Source organism: Pollicipes pollicipes, unplaced genomic scaffold (assembly GCF_011947565.3).
Source record: "Pollicipes pollicipes isolate AB1234 unplaced genomic scaffold, Ppol_2.1 Scaffold_4881;HRSCAF=5763_pilon_pilon_pilon, whole genome shotgun sequence".
NCBI classification, from domain to species: domain Eukaryota; kingdom Metazoa; phylum Arthropoda; class Thecostraca; order Pollicipedomorpha; family Pollicipedidae; genus Pollicipes; species Pollicipes pollicipes.
Window position 1 is genome coordinate 57879714 of NW_023596576.1, and position 16130 is coordinate 57895843.

General features: G+C 51.4%; 1 protein-coding gene across 2 annotated transcripts; it reads right to left on the reverse strand.

Annotated features, from left to right (window-relative positions):
* Positions 1-9479: 9479 nt before the first annotated feature.
* On the reverse strand, positions 9480-14921 carry LOC119099975 (peptidyl-prolyl cis-trans isomerase NIMA-interacting 1). Of its 2 annotated transcripts, none has more exons than XM_037223094.1 (5): positions 14825-14921; positions 13949-14005; positions 12538-12750; positions 11455-11609; positions 9480-10216 (listed from the first exon to the last, which is right to left on the reverse strand). In XM_037223094.1, exons 2-5 carry the CDS (start codon positions 14001-14003, stop codon positions 10151-10153), a joined length of 489 nt encoding a protein of 162 aa, XP_037078989.1. In that variant the 5' UTR covers positions 14004-14005; positions 14825-14921; the 3' UTR covers positions 9480-10150. The 2 variants fall into 2 exon arrangements, with proteins under 2 accessions (XP_037078989.1, XP_037078988.1); XM_037223093.1 differs by having other exon boundaries at positions 13931-14005.
* Between the last annotated feature and the right edge of the window lie 1209 nt (positions 14922-16130).

Consider the following 16130-nt stretch of genomic DNA (forward strand, 5'->3'; position numbering starts at 1 on the left):
AGTGACCATTATCCAATTCACCTTGAATTAAAAGTCCGCTCAGGACAGGTAGATTTCCACTTCCTCCCTCGATGGAACCTCCGCAAAGCGGACTGGACCACATTTCAAAACTGTATAGACGAGGCTCACCCCCCCCCCCCCCTGAATCGACCCCTAATCTTATTGATTTTTTAAACAGTCTTCTGGCCTCTGCACACCAGTCTGTTCCACACACTCATTGTCGACCCGGGGCCAAACACGCGCCCTGGTGGAACGACGAGTGTCAGCGCGCAGTGGCCCTGCGACGCCGGGCCATGCGTGCTTTTCGCAATTGTATTTGCACAGCCCACGAGGAGGAAGCTCGCAGGGCTCGACACCAAGCTAACGTAACAATAAAACAGACAAAAAGGAAAGCTGGGAAAATTTCGCTACCACGTTTAACCGATACACCCCTCTGTCAAAAATATGGTCACTAATGCGGAGCTTCACCAATAAACGCACATATCACTACAAAATCTCATACCTCATAGTCAACAGCCAGCACTATCATGCGCCACTTGAGGTCGCCACACAGTTTACACTACACTACGCCCGCGTTTCATCGTCCGATCAATACTCCCAACAGCTCAAGAATTCGCTCAACATCACACTCCATGCACTCGACTTTACTACTGACAACACCGCACACTGTAACGCACTCTTCATGCTGTACGAACTGAGGCTGGCCCTCAGCAAGTGGGAAAACACATCGGTCGATCCAGACCAGATCGCTTATGCTTTTTTCAGAAATCTGTTTGAGTCTGGACTGCTAAATCTCCTCTCTGCCTTTGACGATATTTGGATTAATGAAAAGTTCCCTGACACTTGGCGCTCTAGCACTCTTATCCCGATACTAAAACCTCGCAAGCCTCCGTCTGATCCTTCAAGCTATCGCCCTATTTCTCTGTCAAGCTGTGCATCGAAATTATTTGAAAGAATGGTCACCGCTCGAATCAGGGCTTACTTAGAGCCCCACAATCTTACTTGCCCTTACCAAAACGGCGCTTCCGCCCTGGCCGCTCCACGGCGGACAACCTCGTCCAACTTGTTGACTCAGTCCAACGTGGTTTCCAACAAAAAATGGTTGCGGTTACACTATTTTTAGATCTTAAGGCCGCATTTGATAAAGTCAATAAGACTGCCCTCCTGATTAAACTGCACAGAATGGGAGTTCGTGGTCGACTCGCCAAATTTTTGCAAAATTTCTTAGCAGATCGAACCTTCGCCGTTCGCTGCGGGAACACGCTGTCAACGCCTGCGGAACAGGACCATGCACTTCCCCAAGGCAGCGTGGCCTCGCCGACGCTCTTTTTAATTATGATCAACGACGTTTTTAATGATTTTCATGAAATTTCACCACATCTGAACTATTCTCTTTTCGCCGACGACCTGGCGGCATGGTTTACCCACCCCAGTGTCGATCGAGCAAATCGCTTTGTACAACTTGCTCTAAATCACATCCACCAATGGTGTGACCGGCGGGGTCTTGAGATTTCACCGCTTAAATCAGCAGCACTTACTTTTTCTAGGCGGCGCGTAATCTTTGCGCCTCGAGCCCCTTTGAACCTGCATGGTCAACCCATCCCACTCGTCACCCAGTTCAAGTATCTCGGGATCACCCTGGATAGCCGACTTACCTTCTCGCCCCATTTTGCCGACCTAAAACAGCGCTGCACCCAACGACTTAATATCCTAAAATGTCTCGCCGGACGAGAGTGGGGAGCCGATAGGCGCACCATGCTCCGTCTGTATGCCGCCTTGATTCGGCCGATCTTGGACTTCAGTGCCTTTATATTTGATGGCATTTCTTCGAGCAAAATTAAGACCCTGGAAACTATCCAGAACGCCGCTCTCCGCGTGGCTACAGGCGCCCTCCGTACCTCCCCGGTGTCCAGCATACTGGCGGATGCACACATGCCACCACTCATACACTGACGCAAGCAATAACTTCTGAGATTCTACGCGCGGGCCGCTGCCAGACCCACCCAGCCCACTTTCAAAACACTAACAGCACCCACTTCACAACGCACCCCACAATCAGTGCCCGCGTAATACAAGCATAACGCCTATTTCAACTGCCACACATTCACACGCTTCCCTCGCTTCCACTACGCCTGTTCTGGCTGGACACCCTTGCAACGATTCGGTTTCTATTTACGCATAAAAACGTACCGTCCCAGTAAACGTAAGCGTCAAACGTCCAGTCCCTATCCGCGGAATTTCGTAATGAATATAATGCATATACATACATTTATACCGATGGCTCCCGAGGTGATGGCTGCAGGGGAGCGGCATATATCTGTAACCATTATGCCAAAGCCAAACGCATTTCAGATTATCATACTGTATACACATCAGAATTAGTAGCAATCTTTTCAGCACTTTGCCACGTTAAAAAACATGCCATCAACCAACCGTAATTTGCACCGACTCCAGCTCTTCCCTGCATGGCGTATCAGCTGTGCACAATTCCTCACACCCTTTGATTTATAAAATCCTCTCCGCACTATCATCCCTACCAGCGGAGTCACACGTGGTCTTCCTCTGGATACCAGGCCATGCGGGCATCCAGGGGAATGACCTCGCCGACGCTGCCGCAAAAGAAAGAATCAACATGCCAGCCCGAAACCATCTTGCCTGCCCATTATCTGACCATCTGACTGCTATCAACTCAAAATATCGCTGCTTTTTACAACGTCAATGGGACGAACATGGTCGCCAACACACACGCGACATCGAGCCAACACTCTCACCCTGGAGCTCAGGCAACCAGACCACGCGCCTTAAGGAAATCCTCCTCGCTAAGCTGCGAATAGGACACACAAAACTAACTCACGCATACATCTTTGAACGCAACCCATCACCACTCTGTCACTACCGCCAAACGCCATACACGATAGCACATTTCATGCTGGCGTGCCCAGTGTACAGGCGCGGCCGTGAAAAACTCATGCAGTACACAAACACAGACTCCCATTGACGCTGCCTACCGTGCTGGGCGACACACATCCTGAACTCTAGGCGCTCCTCTTCGAATACCTACACAAAACCAAATTAGATAATTACATATAACAACGTAAATGTTGCAAGGTTTTCACCTGCTCAATTGCCAACGAGCAAGTTTTCCTCATTGTCATGAGGTTTTTCCACGCACAATTCGGCCAAAACGTGCTGGTTTTCCTGATTTGTAAGGTTTTTCCAAGCACAATTCAGCATAAACGTGCTGGTCTTTCCCCATAGCTTTAGAAATCCGGATTTTTTTTGTAGTAAGGACTTTTCCCGGATTACACTAAACAAAACGACGAGGTCGCACCGGGCCGCTCCCCCCATTCAGTGTGGAGGAGCGACCCGGTTCAGGTCGCTGACAGACGTGATCACCGAGCCGGAGGCCGGCCGTTTGCCGTGCGGGGAAACCTTTGCTGCGATGAGATGGTCGCCTGTCATCCAAACGTACTGTGGTTGTTGAATGCAATGACTGTGTGTGTGTCTCGTGTTTTACTTTGCATTTACTGCCAGACAGATTAGCCGGTTTAACGTCGTATCGACCACGTTTTCTTGCATTGTGACCGGACGGCATTAGCCAGTTTAACGTAACGTAGCTTACCCCTGCCTCTTGCTTTGCGCCAGATAGCACAAGCCGGCTTAACGCAGCTGTTTGCCTGGCCTTAAGCCTGAAGTAAGTTCCCCCAGCCCCGGCCATGACTTTAGGTCGCCGGGGGGGGGGGGGGGGAAATCCTTAAATTGCTTCGGAGGACTGTACCTGTGTATTTACGTTGGTTAATTGCACTTGGGGTGCAGCATATGAGCTGAAGGAAACGGGGGTTAAATGACTTGCTGGAACGAACTGTTCCCGCCATTCATTTTGCAATGGCTTAGTAAATTCATTCTACGCCGATAGCAGCCGGAGGTTTTCCAGATTTTTTTCTGCGTTCTTCTGATGTTTTGAGGAACCGTGCACAGTACCGCAGGCAGAGGGGGCACAGAGGCATGTATCTCCCACCCGCCCCTTAGATTCCGAGGGGCCACTTGTCCGCTCGGGACCTACGATTTATGATCCGATTTGGGGGACTGAAAACCCAGCCGGGTCGTATTCACGGGGCCCGGCCCGCACGGCCGGGCACTCCAATACCAGAGGGTCCCTGCGTGCTGGTTAGGGTCCCCTGAGTCGATAAGGGTCTATATGTCGGTCAAACACCACCAGAAATGCACAATCTGCTTGTTGGCGGCATGGACCTGAGGATCCATTTCCCCAGCAATGGCAAAGCCGGAACCAGCGATCTACGTTAGGCCGGGCATGACAGCCACTAAATTGGCCCTTACCACACCCTGTGATGGCAAGGGGCTCCGAGTCCGCCAGAGGCAGTGTTAGAGGAGAGCAAAAGAGCCTGGAGAGCCCACCGGGTCCGACGATCAAGGCCCTGATTAGAGGGTCTAAGGGTACGAAGAGCTAGTCAGAGTCTTATTCAGGGGTCCCAGCCTTAGGGACGGGCCCCCAAAGGACAGTCAGAGGGCCGTTTGCACCGATCGGGGACTCCCTGATCGATATGGGCCTATATTTCGGCCAGGCACCACCAGTACCACACAGTCGGCTCCGTATCGGCATGGGCCTAAGGACCCACTTCTCAATCAGCTATAAGGCCGAGGTCAGTGATTTACACTAGTCAGGGTTACACCTGTATGTGTCATGGGCCCATAGCGCCTAACAGAGGGTCCTGTGCTCGCAAGGGGCCCTTGGCTGACCAAGAGCAGTGTGCGATGAGGTCCGATGAGGGGCCCGGGCGGCCCAACAAGACCGCCTGTCAAAGGCCTGGTTGAAGGGCACGTAGACAGAAGGACTGGCTGGAGGTCACATAAAGGTGAGGACCCTCTGAGACAATGCGAGGGTTTAGGCCGGCCATAAACTACCAACGCCGAACAGTTGGCTCTATGTCAGCCTGAACGCTGGGGCCCATTTTCCAAGCAGGAGCAAGACGGGGGACACGATTTGCATCGCTCTGAGTCCCTGTAACGGTGGTCGGGGCCCCTATGTCGGTCAGGGGACCACAGTACATAACAGGAGGTCATGTCTCGGCCAGTGACCCTTATTCGGTTGCGGGCGTTGTTTGAGATGACCCGCAGAGGGACCGGGGAGCGCCTCGAGACCAAATATCAATGTCTCGATTGGACTCGGGCCCGGTCCCCACCCGTAGTGCCGTGACCTGAAATATCAGTCAGAGGACGTCTATAAGGGTCTTCTTATTAGGGTTTTCTATCTCCATAATATACGCCCTCATCACGGAGCCAAACAGTCGGCTCCATGTTCGTCTGAGCCATTGAGATCCAGTTCTCAAGCAGGAAATGGGTAGGGTCCGCGAAGTGCAATGCTCGGGAACCATGCCACAATAAGGGACCCTTTTGTCGGTCAGGAGCCACACTGCCCAATAAGGGTCCTGTGGCAAAAGCAGCCTCGAGTCGGCAGGGGGCGGTGTTTGAGGGACCGAGGAGGGGCCGGTATCTCGAGACCAAAGATGAAGGGCCCGACTGAGGGCTAAAGGGCCCGAAGGGCCAACCGCAGGTCGAATTGCGGACCCCTGCCCGTAGGGTTGTGATCTCAAATGTCAGTTAAACGGCCTTTTGTACCCATTGGGGACACCTGAGACAGAGCGTTGCTCTATTTTAGCCAGAGATCACCAACAGTTGGCTCCGTGCCAGGATGAGTTCTGGAGGCCCATTTCCTAAGAAGGGACAAGGGCGGACCTGCGATTTTCGTTGATGGGGAACTTGCAATCTGTATCACTCAAGGGCCCACAGTGTCTAATAGGATATTCTGTGTCAGCAAGGGGTCTCGAGTGAGTCAGGGCAAGGTTTGCTCAACAGGGGCGGGAATGAGATCCCGAATGACGGAAGGCCTCTTGCGTCGATCGGGGCTCTCTCACAATGCAAGGAAATATAAGAACTTATGATGAGTGTTTACATTTAGGCAATGGAGGGGTCCTGTGCAAGTCAAGGCCCCCAATGCCGCACTGTGGGCCCTCCAACCTAGTTCCAGCATGGGCCCGTTAAGCCGAGCTGGAGTCCACGTGGCAGTTAAGGAATCATCTGCGGCGATCAGGGATGTGGCTTCATCAGTGAGGGTTCCTGCGGCGATCCGGGTCTAACAGCGCGGGTCAGAAGGCTTTCCGCGTCAGGAAGGGGCTAATGTAATGTAATGTATCCCTCTAATGGCATCCGGATTGACCTGGGGATCTCACTCCGTGTCGCCAGCATGACAGCCGAAAGACACCCCGCGGCGGGACGGAATGTCACTTCAGCCCTTGACCGGAAGCAATACTGTGCCCTCTAGTGTTCTACTCAGGGGGCCCCTTCCTCGAAAAGATCTAAGGGGTCTCATAGGTAATGAATTGAGCGGCTCGAAATGGGCTAAAAAAACGAGCTAAGCCATCCCATGTTTGCCTGAGAATCTTTTATCCTTTTGCATAGTCGACTGGTGAAACAAACTGTATCAAAAGGTATGAGTCTGCGTACCCTCATTTTCGGGAGCAAGGATAGCTTTGGTCTGGGTTGCAGTTTCTGTAGAACAGATCGGCATTGGCCACTACAAGTAAGACCGGGCGGCGGGCGCCGTGTGGGCGAGAACGACCGCGGTAAAATAATGGCTCCGAATGCCTTTCAAAGTTGGTTCGCACCGTTAGAGATGAGACTGGGCGCATCTTTTTTTTACAACTTTAAGGCTGTACTCTGGACAGGTTGACATTTAGAGTATCACGAAAAAAGACATTCTCCATTTACGTCCCCAGCTCCACCACCAGATTCCAGCTCTACTTCGCGTAAAAATTAATCTGAAAGGCCTACCTTTTAAATATACGATTTGATATCGTAGAGCATTCAACGGAAATCTTTAAATTCATCATCATTTTCGTCCACCAGTTGGTCATGGCTTAGTGTTACCCACGAGGCCAACCTTACGAGATTACAACACCTGACATCGAAGAATGTGTTGCCAAGATTTGGGCGAACGCATGCTCAAATTACCAATCATCAATTCGGACTGAGTGTTGAATGTTTCCAGACAAACATGGCCTAGACATGTTAACACATTCGCGGGGTCTTTCATATTTCTGTGCAGACCAGATAACGATTCTGACAAAGATTCTGAGTTCTATTGGTTAAGAAAGAGTTCACTGGACCCCTGTAAAATGAAGAGCACCAGCGATTTATGTTAAGCAGTCGTTCAACGCATGATTTCTTCAGCTTATTGACCGCAAGAGTCAGACATAATTGATCTCATGGTAGCTTTTGGCTTTTATCCCATTTATAGAAAGTAGAAATAAAGGACAACAAATAAAAACACGTTTTCAATAGCAAATTACACATATCCGGTGATTCCTTTTCTGGGGGGCCGTTCATTATCAGGGACCCTTTCTTAATCCCGCGCACTTCCTTGCCATGGCAGTGGCCGCGCGTCTGCCCGCGAATGTAGATTGTAGTTCGACATGGGGTAAACAATTTGCATTAAGATGACCAGCCCATGCTTTTCTAGAAATGTCTAATCTTCATTAAGAATCGGTAAGTGAAAATATATTTATGTAGCATAGTTTTTAACATACGCTCGTCTCGAAATCAAAACCCCGCGGCCGGCGTTGCAGTCTTCATTGATCGCGCCGCGTCGACCCTGCGTCTAGCACCAGAAAGTGACCAACAGGCGGACGAAAACTATGGCATATCTAAAAGAAGACCTTTGGGCGTTTTAGCATATCAGTTGGTATGGTTGGAAGGAAGCCAGAGCGTACATTTCACCTGCGCACTTTTTAGATTGATCATATAAACGGATTGGCATTTGCAGCACCGTGAACTGGAGCTGGAATCTGGTGGTGGAACTGCAGGGGTAGACGTAAAATGTCCATACTTCACGCTACTGTATCCATTAATCTGTTCAGAGGGAAAGACTAAAATTATACAGGTGAAGTATATGACCCAGTGCAGCCTTTGAATGCTACAAATTGGCCCTAACACGCTCTCAGAAGCATTATTTCTTGAGGTCGTTCTCGCGCACTCAGCGTCCGCCGCCTAGTGTTATCCGCAGTGTCCAATGACATTCGGCTTTCATAGATAAGGCAATAGAAAGAGCCTTATGTCTCGGAGAAAAAGCAGGAGAATGGAGAAATAGATTGGTTGATATTTCGGCAACATGCCTTTATCGAAACCATAACAGAAGCATCTGTGCGAATAATGTCCTCGCGAATGCACTGAACAACAGATATTCTGTTTTAGGTAACTGCAACCCCGGCCATCGGTATTCTTGCTCCTAAGATTGCGAACACGCAGGCTCAGAACTTAATAACGTATTTTTTTCTCACTAGACGATTCTGCGAAATGATGGACGTGCTCAAGCAAACATGGTTTGACCATGTTAATACAAAAAAGGCCTGGCGGAGGTGAGGCTCGGGCGGCTCGACTGCGCGATCAAATAGCAAATTAATTCCCATTTCGATCCACAATCTACGTTCGAGGGGCTCTTATTGTATCTGAAGAGCCCTCCACTCAACTATCTCTGAGTAGGATCAGTTTAGAAAAGGTCCACTTAACCATAGTGAAATAAAGGAGCTAACTTTGTGTGGCGCCAAGAGATAAGGGGTTTAGTTCATCTTCACCGAATGGGCCGATCCAGGATTACGCGAATAGAGAGACAAAAACATTGCGGTGCCCCCCACAAATGAAAGTTTTAGAACCCTGTGGCGCCCCTGGAACTGGGCGCCTCTGGAAATTAAAAGCTGTGATGCACCAAAATGAAGGCTTTTGCTAACCATTCGCTGAACGGATCAATCCAGAATTAAAACGAGCTGAAAGGCACAGAAATTGAGGTGCCCCTGCATTTTGGTCCACTTCCAAATAAAGCCGTTGGCCCTTTCACAGGCCTGCTGGGATTTGGAGCACCTTGAAAATAAATGTTACGGTGTGCGGAATGGAAGTTTTCGTGCCCACTCCCCGAATGGGCTTATCCAGGATTTCAAGGAGCGCAGTGCCGGCACTGTGGTGTTTCTGATATTTGGCGCCCCCCCCCCCCCCCCGAAAATGAAGATGTAGTGCCCTCTTAAGGACCCTTACTTTTTGGCGACTGTTGAAGATAAAGGTGACGTCCCCGAAAGAAAGGTTTTAGTGTCCCTTCACCATGCGGTTCTGCCGCCCATTCAGAACGACCAAATCTCATGAGTGGCCCAGAGAGGGCCATGCCCCCTTCAGGACACGCCCTGTGAACACGTATGTCGTACAAGCAGTAGAGATGATGTTTCGTAAAATCGACCCCGAGGTATACTTATTCAAAGCTTAACTGCAAGATCAGAGATAATAACACGAGCTGAGGTCAGTAACCGCACCCGTCAGCAGGGTGCTGATAGTTCGTGCTTGCCTCGTCGCCCGTCGATCATCTCATGTGAGCATGCAGCATTGATCAGCGGCCGCGGAATTCGAAGCAACACCCAAACGACGGTAACGATGTGTATTCTGGGAAGCAGCAGCGCTGATTCGCTTAGAGCATGAGCGCCAGGACCACGCCTCGAACACCGACGCCACGGGAGCTTACAGCATCGACCGAGGGCCGGTCCCGACGACGGCACCGGGGCTGGGCCACCGCAGCTCGGCTCGAGACCCTCGGCCGGCTCCCGGTGCATGACCTCGGGGCATCAGCGCCCGGCGCGTCACGCGCTAACGCGGGCCGTGTGGAGCCGGCCGTGCCGCGCGCCGGCGTCACGCCCAGCCCGCCCGGCCGATCAACGTCGCGATTGCATGACCTGGAGGTGGAGTCGGCGCCGAACAGACACACACATGATGCCGCACAGACGAATCAAAAGCGCCGCATCAAGGGAACGGTCAAAGTACCGCGCGCGAGCGGGAAACCACCAAACGAGGGAATCCGTCCGTCACAGACAGCCAATTCGCCGACACGAAGAAGCAGGCCTGACTGGCATCGCCACCGCCACGCGCGCCCAGCACGGCTGCCGCTCCATCAGCCGTCACTCGGCCCGCGCTGGAATGCTGCCCGGCGTCGGCCTGGCCGCCGGATTGCCTTCTGGTGACGAGCTGTCCCGTGGCGCCGAGCCGAGCGGCGCCGGCCGCGGGGAGGGCGGGGCACGCGTGGACTGCCGTGCCGGCCGACCTACGCCAGCCTCTTGATGATGTGCACGCCGGAGTCGGTCCAGACGGGCTCGCTCAGCTCCCCCACCTGCCGCGTCACACAGCGAGCGCCGGTGAGCTCTCCACACGCGGCGGCGCCACACCCACAGGCACGTGCATTGAACCGGACCATGCATTAAATGGCACCGCACGATCTAGGTGAGGATCGTGATTAAAACGGCTTATCTCGGGGATTGCACAGTGTAGAGATGCAAGGCGTCTGCTAGGAGCCTGGATAGCTGATGCTCGCGAACGACCTTGAGGTTATACTGCTCGTAATAGCGGCCATCAATGCTTCGTTTCTGCACTTTCACTTATCGCCGTGTTAGAACAAAGAACTATCAACAATGTTCATTCCTCAGGGTGGTAGCCAAGACGACCAAGAATGTGATCCGACAACCGTTCTTCCAGTGGAGTCCAGAAAGAGAGCCCGGCGTCGGAAACCAGTCATGCCTGACCAACCAGCGTGGTCCAGAGTGGCGGCTGCTACAGGCGAACCGCAATATCGCTGGCGCTAACATGACGCGCCAGGTCGCTCGGAGCGTGACGGGGATTCCGGTACCTCAACACAGGACAGCCGAAAGTTCGGGCACAAGCAATACACCATTAAAGTGACATTGTGACATAGTGGCATTGCGCAAGAGCAGATGGCGGGCGCAGGGCCAGACGGGGAACTACCACAAAGACTGAAAAGTTGGACCAGATTGGCATACCAGCGCGTCTATAGAGACCAGTACGCTTCCCAGATGCATAATTTTTTAGTCTATGACACATTTCTTTACATGCCGTCCAAAAGGGAAAAAAATATTATGTATGGATAGGGGTAAGCCAACTACAGACAGCTGCTCCCCAGATGAGTTTCGAGCAAGCTAGAGTGGTTGTTTGCACGATCATAATCCATCCATGCATAAATTTTACACTGCCCGGACTCTGGTATGACGTCTTTCCACAAGAAGCGGGTCTGTCGACACCTGCGGCGGCAGTCACTTTCTCCGGTCACTGCCGAATCAGGACGTAGCCCACATCATCATACCAGCACGGGTCCAAACAGACGCCAGTGGCATCGACCAGAGGATGCACAGCGAAAGCATATTGCGGGACGCCACGTTTACAATTCAAAGTAGACATCTCCTGATCAGCGTCTTTTTCAGGATGACCTTCCAGTACATGACCTTCGCCATGCTCTGCGGGTGTCCCTCGGCACTACATAGCGGTGGCCGCCACCCGCTCCGCTCGACCAGACCGTTCGTCACCGGCGCCGAGCGGGCGGCGCGCGGCCGCGCTCACCTCGAGCGCGAAAGCGGCGTCCTCGAACGGCTTCTGCATCGCGCCGCGCCCGAATGGTCCCAGATCGCCGCCGCGCTTGGCGGAGCTGCAGTCGGAGTACTGCGAGGCCAGGTTCTCGAACGTGTCCTCGCCGGACACGATCCGCTCACGGTAATCTGACGGTGGCCAGCGGCTTATATCAACGGCACGGTCAACGGGTCAAGGGTCAACGGTCGACGGTCAACGGCAGGAGGGCACCATCTGCGCACGGTAGCCGACGAGCACACTCGGTTAGTCAACACGGGAGAGCCAACGTCGGTTAGTCAACGGTTAGTCGGAGAGTCGGTTAGTCAACTCGGTTAGTCAACACGGGAGAGTCAACGTCGGTTAGTCATCGGTTAGTCGGAGAGTCGGTTAGTCGGGGAGTCGGTTAGTCAACTCGGTTAGTCAACACCCACTTCCAATAGCCCGACGACACACAGAGGCCACCTGGGCGGAGCATGATCCGCTGCCCGTGAACTGGCGGGACCACAATGCTGTCGAGTGGAAGGGCACCTTTCTTCAAATAAAAACAACAAACAAACTAAGATCATGACAGTGCCCCTTGACGAAGGACAAGTGGGCGCTAACAGCTCCTAAAGGGCAGCACGAACACAGTGGCGTTTCACAACACGCAGCCCGCCCACACCACACGCCAGAAGGCTGCCAAGTCGGCGCAGAGGAGGAGAAGCTGGCGCAGAGGAGCAAGCAGCGCAGAGGAGAAGCAGCCGCCGCAGAGAAGAGGCAAAACAAACAGCTGGCGCAGAGGAGCCGCCGGCGCAGAGGCGGAGCAGCCGGCGCAGAGAGGAGGAGCAGCTGGCGCACAGGAGCAACTGGCGCAGAGGAGGAGCAGCTGGTGCAGAGAGGAGCAGCCGGTGAAGAGAAGAGGAACAGCTGGCATAAAGGAGCAGCTGGTGCAGAGGAGCAGCAGTCGGCACAGAGGAAAAGTAACCGGCGCTGAGAAGAGGAGCAGCCGGCGCAGGAGAGGAGCAGCTGGCGCAGAGAAGGGAAACAGCTGGCGCAGAGGAGCAACTGGATCAGATCAGGCGCAACCAGCATACTGACCCTGCAGGATTTCCAGTGCCTGCTCCTTGGAGCGGGTGATGGGGTCCTCGCGCCAGGAAGCGGGCCGGCGCGAGTCGCGGTGCTTGACCAGTAGGTGGGAGGCCTGCACCTTGGCTGGGCCTTCGCCGCCAGCGTCGCCGGCGCCGCGTGCAGGCTCGGTGGGCACCTCCCACTGACTGTCTTTGGTGAATTTGTTCAGGTAATATACCTGACCTGCCAACATGCTGTGTCAAGGCCAGTTCAATGTAAGCTGGTGATGACAAGCCAGAACAGGTGGTGAGTTGATCTTGGACACATTAACATTTTGTTGCTATGGTTTACACAAGTTTTTAGTTACATCAAAATATTATGACCATGACAAACATGGAGGGGTAGGAGGTAGGAGTGGGGATTGGAGGTTAAGGTCCCTCTACAGATACTCAGCTTTGTCCATGGGTCAGCTTTGATTTTACAGCACATTTCCATCTGAGATGTTATGGGTCACTGCTGTCTGCTTCCATCGCATGTCAAAAAGGTCTGGATCTGGACTGTCTGTAACTCTAACTCTTAAATGCAGAGAGGTTTTGGAGTAAATATCATAATTCTAAGGAGAGGGCTTGCATGCCATTCTGAGCCATTTCGCACACAGCCAGCACTGCATAGTTGTTGATCACACCAGTGACTGTCACCATTCAAATCTGTGAAAAACCATGATACATGAAGTCTATATGACATAATTATTATCCATGAACAAATTAAATATAGCTCAAAAATGGCTAGAGACAACACAGCCTACCCTAGCATAGTCTGGGCCTTCATGGGAAGAGTGATCATCTTAAGATATGGCATGTTGCACAGTTTTGCCATATTTTGCTAGGAATCTAATACAAATCTGTTCTAGGTTATCAGACTTGGGAATGATGATCAGTCTCTAGGTATGTACGCCAATCCCGCAGCTGAAATAACATCGCCATTGTGGTGCTTTTGTACACACATATGCAAACTCATATTGTGACATGATACAACCCAGCAATCAGCCAGTATCAAAAGTTTAGCTAACAATGTATCTGTTTTAAAGTGCAGATGCACTGATGCTGCACAATGGTGGACATCATCCAGGAGAGCCTAGAATTACTGCATTTTGAAAGCAAGATTATACAGTTCACTGTTTCACAACCAACTGCAATGTTGTGAAATTCTAAAAGCTGTACTGTGTTAGCAGTGCACTACCAACACAAACATGCAAGTATACATTCACAACCATATAACAGGAAAAATCATCACTACAGAGAAAACATTATAGTAGTCACCGCTTTTGACATTATAGGGGGATATTACCTCCTTGTGCATGAATTCTTATCCTGCCAATCTGAAACCTTCACCCTAAAAGTCCATACATGCCCAGCAAACTTGCCTAATTCTATAAGCTTACCATTTGACCTGCTCGTCTTCTTTTCCCAGCCTTCAGGTAAGCTGTCACCACCCATCTCTGCAGACAAATTACATACAACATGTTGAAAGCAGCAGAAAATTAATACTTTTTGTTATGCCTTCTTTGGATTCAATCATTTAAGACTTGCATGCTTATGCACATGCCTGGCCTGATTTCAGCACACAAAAATTCTGCCAAATTTGGCCAGCCCAGCATCTATAAGCCAGGGGTTCGGTTCACCGACAGTGGATGGCTTTCCTGCTAACTGGACACTGACCAATCCTGGAGCGCCTCAGTCTCTTGAAAATTTTAATTGGCCCTGTATGCACTAACTCAAAGGAAATGACCAAATATGGCTATCAGCCCACAGACCTAGAACCAATCTGCAACAGATCCATTCACAGTGAAAAATCATTATGCAACATTGATGTCCTGAGCCTTGTACTGACCTGTACCTAATGCAGCACGCATCAATGCACACATGCCAGGCACAATGCCACACACAGTGCACATGCTGCCAGGGCAGCGCGCTGAGTTTTCACAAAATTCTAGACAAAAATGTGTTTGAAGTATATTTGCCAACAAGTACCTTAGAACGTCACAATTATCTGAGAGTCTATGTAATGAAATTCGTGCTGACCGAACACTTAATTCTGAAGTCTCACATTTCATCCTACGTACGCTGAAATTATTGCCACGTCGCTGCTAAGACCGACATGTTCAGTATAGCGTGTTAATTATCTATTGCACTCAGAACTTTGAGAGCTTCCGATGCGACTGGCCCTGAACAACGCCACTTTAGTTAACAGATTTCAACCATACAATGCAGAAGTATATCAAAGCACGTACCTAAACAATCACTTCATAGTCACCCACCTGTTTTCGAACCCTAAGCGAAATCGCCGAACCACCTCGCAACCAACCCCCGTTGCCGGTGTTTACCGCCGAAACCGCCTCGGATGTGAGCGCACGGTTCAAGGTGCGATGTTTGCCTTTAAATGATGGTTGTGATATCGCCTTAGCTGTAACGTGGTAGTCCAGCCTGCCAGACTTCTATGACGTCAAGAAAACAACGTGCGATAGGCAGACCACGGACCACGGCCAGCCTCAAGGGTGAAACAAGACAGGGAAACAGGACGGTCGGCGGCGGATTAGGGATAAGAGGGCCTCTGTAAGACGGATAAGGGGTCGCCCAAGCAGGTACAATCGGCACAGGTACAGCCTTCCCGCCCGAACCTAGAAATGAAATCCATCAAATCCAGGTACTTTAGATTCAAATCAAGGTACAATTGGCATAGGTCGGCTTCTTTTTCTGAGTTCGCACGCTTTTACCCCACAAGTCTGATGACGCTGGTGGCAAATTTGCCAAAAATAGTATGTTGCAGTGAACAATTCGCCGCTTTCTTTACTCAGAGGAATGTGTTTTGTTAGCCTATGAAAGCCATGAATGGACGCCTTGCCTCCAAACCCTTAAATCAATGTCTTCGTAAGTCACCGGAGCATAGCAAAATATCATACCACCTCACATGACCTTATATGCCATCTTCATAATGAAGACACATGCAGGGGCGGATCCAGAAGGCCGCCTTGTGAGAGCAAAATCCAACAGGTGTCCTGCTTTTGAAAAACAAACCCATTGGGTCCCAGTTCCCATTCTAAAACAACCTCATCCCTGCGAAAGTTGCATGCAGTTTCTTCAAAGTTCGGAAATGTGTCATGTTTTACCCAACTAGGGCCATCCTGGGGGAGGGGCCACGGTGCGGCTGCCCCCCCCCCCCCCCCCATCGGATTAACATATGGCTACATTCATTCACAAACAGTTCGGATACAGACATTTTTAGCTTGGCATATGCCCCTCAGCCACAAATTCATCCAGTGCTTTTCGCTGGTATCCTATTCTCATGTGCAGCGTGCGCACCACGCGCTGTACGGCGAGACAAAAGATGCATCACGCATGGTTGTAGACAAGCCCCCCATGTCTATACGGACAAATATTGATCTAGGTAAGCCACGGCCTCAACCCGCGTTTTAAACAGGGGAACACAAAGCCCGTCCACCTGACGAACATAACTTCGAGGGCATGCCCCACAAGAGGAACCTCAGGGGCTGCACCCTGGACCCCGGCACCATCAACACAAACACACCACAATGGGTTGGTCTACTCATGTATTTGCATTCCAGC

Coding starts and splice junctions, on each gene's coding strand:
- LOC119099975 (XM_037223093.1), bottom strand. CDS start 14,003: ATGGGTGGTGACAGCTTACCTGAAGGCTGGGAAAAGAAGACGAGCAGG. Junction 12,751..13,930: donor TGGTAAGCTTATAGAATTAG/GCAAGTTTGCTG, acceptor GCATGTTGGCAG/GTCAGGTATATTACCTGAAC. Junction 11,610..12,537: donor GGCACTGGAAATCCTGCAGG/GTCAGTATGCTG, acceptor GGCCACCGTCAG/ATTACCGTGAGCGGATCGTG.